This window comes from Sinocyclocheilus rhinocerous, unplaced genomic scaffold (genome assembly GCF_001515625.1).
Source record: "Sinocyclocheilus rhinocerous isolate Xijiao unplaced genomic scaffold, SAMN03320098_v1.1 scaffold1285, whole genome shotgun sequence".
Classification (NCBI taxonomy): domain Eukaryota; kingdom Metazoa; phylum Chordata; class Actinopteri; order Cypriniformes; family Cyprinidae; genus Sinocyclocheilus; species Sinocyclocheilus rhinocerous.
The window spans coordinates 1,603,917-1,608,044 of record NW_015645559.1 but is presented as its reverse complement, the minus strand read 5'-3'; the positions used below and the strand labels follow the sequence as shown (position 1 = coordinate 1,608,044).

At 35.4% G+C, this 4,128-nt stretch overlaps 1 protein-coding gene across 1 annotated transcript in view; it reads left to right on the top strand.

Annotated features, from left to right (window-relative positions):
- LOC107706621 (multidrug resistance-associated protein 4-like) overlaps positions 1–4,128 on the top strand; it is a 61,276-nt gene that overhangs the window by 29,160 nt on the left and 27,988 nt on the right. Inside the window, exons 7-8 of the mRNA XM_016510380.1 lie at positions 1,190–1,315; positions 1,995–2,244. Coding sequence (XP_016365866.1) covers positions 1,190–1,315; positions 1,995–2,244 — 376 coding nt within the window. The remainder of the gene's footprint in view (positions 1–1,189; positions 1,316–1,994; positions 2,245–4,128) is intronic.

The following is a 4,128-nucleotide window of genomic DNA, read 5'->3' as shown; positions in this document are numbered from 1 at the left end:
ATTCTCAACCATGGTGAGGATCAACAAATTTTAAATCCGTAAAAATATGAACTCTGATCCACATGACAGCTAACTGACAGTGACAACAGCAGCATAAATTAAGCCAGTAAACAATGATAGTATTTTAATAATAATTAACATAAAATGTTTTCAAGCTGCAATGCATGCTGGGAACTTGTGCAATATTGTTCAATGTGAAATTGTTTGTTCAGATGACTCAATTTGAAAAGTTGGGAGAACATTTGGATATGTTGTGAACAAATACTTGAGTATTTTAGTAAGGTAAACAAAACTTTTGCTAGCGACATGTTTAGAGTATTTTTGTTCAGTTCACACAAAAAATTAAACTGACTTCTCCTACTAAAAATTCTTTGTTCAGGCTACTTTTTGAACTTTTCGAAAAGTTGGATTTTTTACAGTGAAGAAATTATTGTGGTGATCAGTCTTGCCGCAGTGCTCAAACACAATAAATCATAGTCACACGTTTAACCACATGCCCCTTCCTTCTGGGGTTATGCACTCTTTCTGAGCAAAGTCTGATATCAGGTGTCACCCGAGGTTCAGAGTCTACCTGAATATGATTCATCAATTAGAAACTTTTGTCACATGTATTTGTCAGATTATTAAAAAAACTTTAAAGGAAAAATAATATATAGTTAATGATTTTAAATTCAAATACTTAAGAGATGAAAGGTGAAATATTCCAGAATTTCTTTATAGTAATGTTAAAATCAGGACAATTTATTTTGCACTTTTACCTAAGAACTTATAAATACCAATTGAATTCAGTTTTGTGTACTTTTTATTTTTTACTAACAAAGAAGATAAGTTTTGTAAGTTAGGTCATGATCTGATAGCTTTATTAGGTGTCATCGCCTAATTATTTAATTAAGAATTTATAAGTGTAACTTAGGGTTAATACTTCATGGTTGATCAGGGTCATGTTAAAGGGATAGTTCACCTTCAGTTGCAGGTCCCCATTGACTTCCATAGTATGGAAAAAAACACTATGCAAGTCAATGGGCATCAGCAACTGAAGGTTGAACGATCCCTTTAAGATATTAATTCTAGGACATGTTTAAACAAAGATGTGAAACCTGGTTTGAAAAAGTAGCTTTTTATTACAGGATTACTTTTATGTTTTAGAAAACGCTTTATATCTGAAAAGTCTTCTGTGTGTGTCTCACAGGAGTAAGACGGCAGCCTTCACTGACAGTAGGATACGCACTATGAATGAGGTGGTGTCTGGTATACGTATAATTAAGATGTATGCCTGGGAGAAGCCATTCGCAGCACTGGTTAATGATGTACGAAGGTAAATGATAAAGACTTATTTAATCTGTTTACACTGCTGCAGCTCTGACATAGGTCAGCAGAATTCTTGACTGAAGATGACAAATTGCCAAAGGTTTTTTTTAAGGTTTTAATAGGTTTTTTTAAAGGACTTGTATTGATTTTATTATAAAGATCTGTAAAACCTTGAGTTGGTCAAATGATGGAATGATAGAAAACACCTGTGCCATTAAACGATATGTGTTGACTTAAAATTAAATTGACTGTAAATGTAAATTGACTGTAGAAGACGACTAAAGCATTCCTTGAGGCAATGCTGAGAATGCATTGCAAGCGCAATCCAATGCCATAAACTCGCATGACTAGAAACAGTTGTGTTCACATACTTTTGTACTGTGGTCCAGGACTTGGGGGAATGTCAGCATGTCAAAAAAGTAAAGATTTGATAATGTTTATCACAATTTGAAGCCATGAAATCTCAGTTTTACCCTTGCAATGCCACAAACAATGCTTCTTTTAATCTTATCTGTGGTTCTGTTTCTAATGTCTTTTTAACTATGAAAAGACAGAATGAACTTTGTGCAAGCCAACCTTGTAAAGTACTTCTATGCAAGGCCATCCATCTCTTGGACATAATAATCTTTATGACTCTTGGGCATTAATAGCTAAAATCTCTTTTTTTGTTTGTTTGTTTCTTGTAGAAAGGAGATCTCAAAAATCATGAGCAGCTCTTACCTCCGAGGACTGAACATGGCCTCGTTCTTTACGGCGAATAAAATCATCCTGTTTGTGACGTTCACTGTGTACGTTCTGGTGGGCAACAAAATCTCTGCCAGCCGTGTGTTTGTGGTCGTGTCGCTGTACAGCGCCATCCGCCTCACCGTTACTCTGTTCTTCCCTGCTGCTATCGAGAAAGTGTCCGAGTCTGTCATCAGCATCCGGAGGATCAAGGTATGACTGCCATCATTAGGCCGAAACTATACTAACGATGTAAATAAGATATTATTTGCAGTTCAGAGAGCTTCACTGATTATAAAGGAACATCGTGAGATTGCGATAAATTGAAGTGAGTGACAGCTTTTTAGTGATTATATGGAAACGCTATTTGCTTGCTTTCTAGGCTATAATCAATTCAGAATTTGAATAAAAGTTTTGTTTTATGTGCTGCTAAGAGGACCAACAGCCGCATACCCTGTTCATGCAGCAAAGTTTCAGGAGTGATTGAAAAAGCAGAACGGATGAGATGGAGGAAAGTCCGTAATGTACTGTTTTAGGCATGAGGCATTTTTTATATAGCGCTTTCATTGTATTGCTGTACACCCAACGCGCTTTACAATCATATGAGGGGGGATCTCTCTTCAACCACCACGCTATTACAAGAGAAAGGTATTTATAATCACAACATATGTTGGACGTGATCCTTATGTTTTTTTTTTAAATCCCGATTTTTAAACTAAATTGAAATACTTGCCTGCCATATAGGCTAAGCAACTAACCCTGATTGTAAACAAGCTATTTCGAAAGTGAATCCCGTAATTATATGAGGGATGTGGAATACATGTCACTCCTGAAACTTTGCTGCATGTACAGATGTAAAAGCTGATAGAACACTGATGAAGAAAATATTGCTTCAGAATAAATTTACTCCACCAAAAATCTCAGTGATGCAGTTATTTTGCAGGGATATTCTGTATGGAATATTGTCTGCTGACATGAAAAGTTCACTGTTATATCATAGTAATAAATACCATTTATTACAGCATTGATATTTTGTTTTCTTTTTAATTTATACACATTAAATATTACATATATGTATGTAATAAAATGTGTATTTCCATTACAGGTTTAGGTCTTAAATTTCATATAAGGTGGTATTAAAAAGGTCTTAAAAATTCTTAAATTTAACTTGTTCAAGTCTGCAGAAACCCTGATATCTGACTGGATCCAATTTTTTGGACGACCATAACATTTACATTATACACTTGGGGAAACAACCCAAAGTAGACATACTGACCTGATAAAGCTTAGGCTGAAAAGGAAGTAAAAATGGCACAATTTGCAATGGACATTGACAAAATAATAAAATGATGTCTCAAAAGACATAAAACTTCAGCATGAGTCCACTGGGTTGAGCCACCATTGCTTTTTCAACTGATGTATGACTCATATTGACAGGGGAATATCCCATGTGTCTGCTTAAATGGCAGACGCAACAGCACGTCTGTGATTCATATTGGGTTTATTTCCACATAGGAATGAGCTCTAAACGGATCTGAGAATCCATGCACTTTTTGTTCCTGCTTACATGTTCGTGGGTCATATCCGATCTGTGCCACTTAGGAGGAAAAAATAGGATTTGGGTCACTTTGAACTGTAATGTAAATGCCAGTCTTTGTGAAGTTACAGTGTTCCCACATCTTTGGAAAGCTAAAGTTGTGATTTCAGATCTAGGAAAGTCACGGAAATGATTACAGTCTTGAGAAAAAAAATAGTGCATACAGCATGCGAAAGTTTGGGAAACCCTTGTAGAATCTGTGAAAATGTGAGTAATTTTAACACACACACACACACACATATATATATATATATATATATACAGTACATATATATATTTATTTGTTTGTTTTTTTGCCCACCTGACTCAAGTCAAATGTTGCCCATGTGTATGTATATATATGTAATAATAATAATAAATTATTACTGTTACTGGAAATGAAATGAAATTACTGGTTGATATGTCCCGATCTCAATAAAGTTTACACACGCTTTTGGTCCGTGAATTAGATCTCGCTCGGGACGCGCGCTGTCTGTGGAGGTTTGGCCAGGACCGGTTTC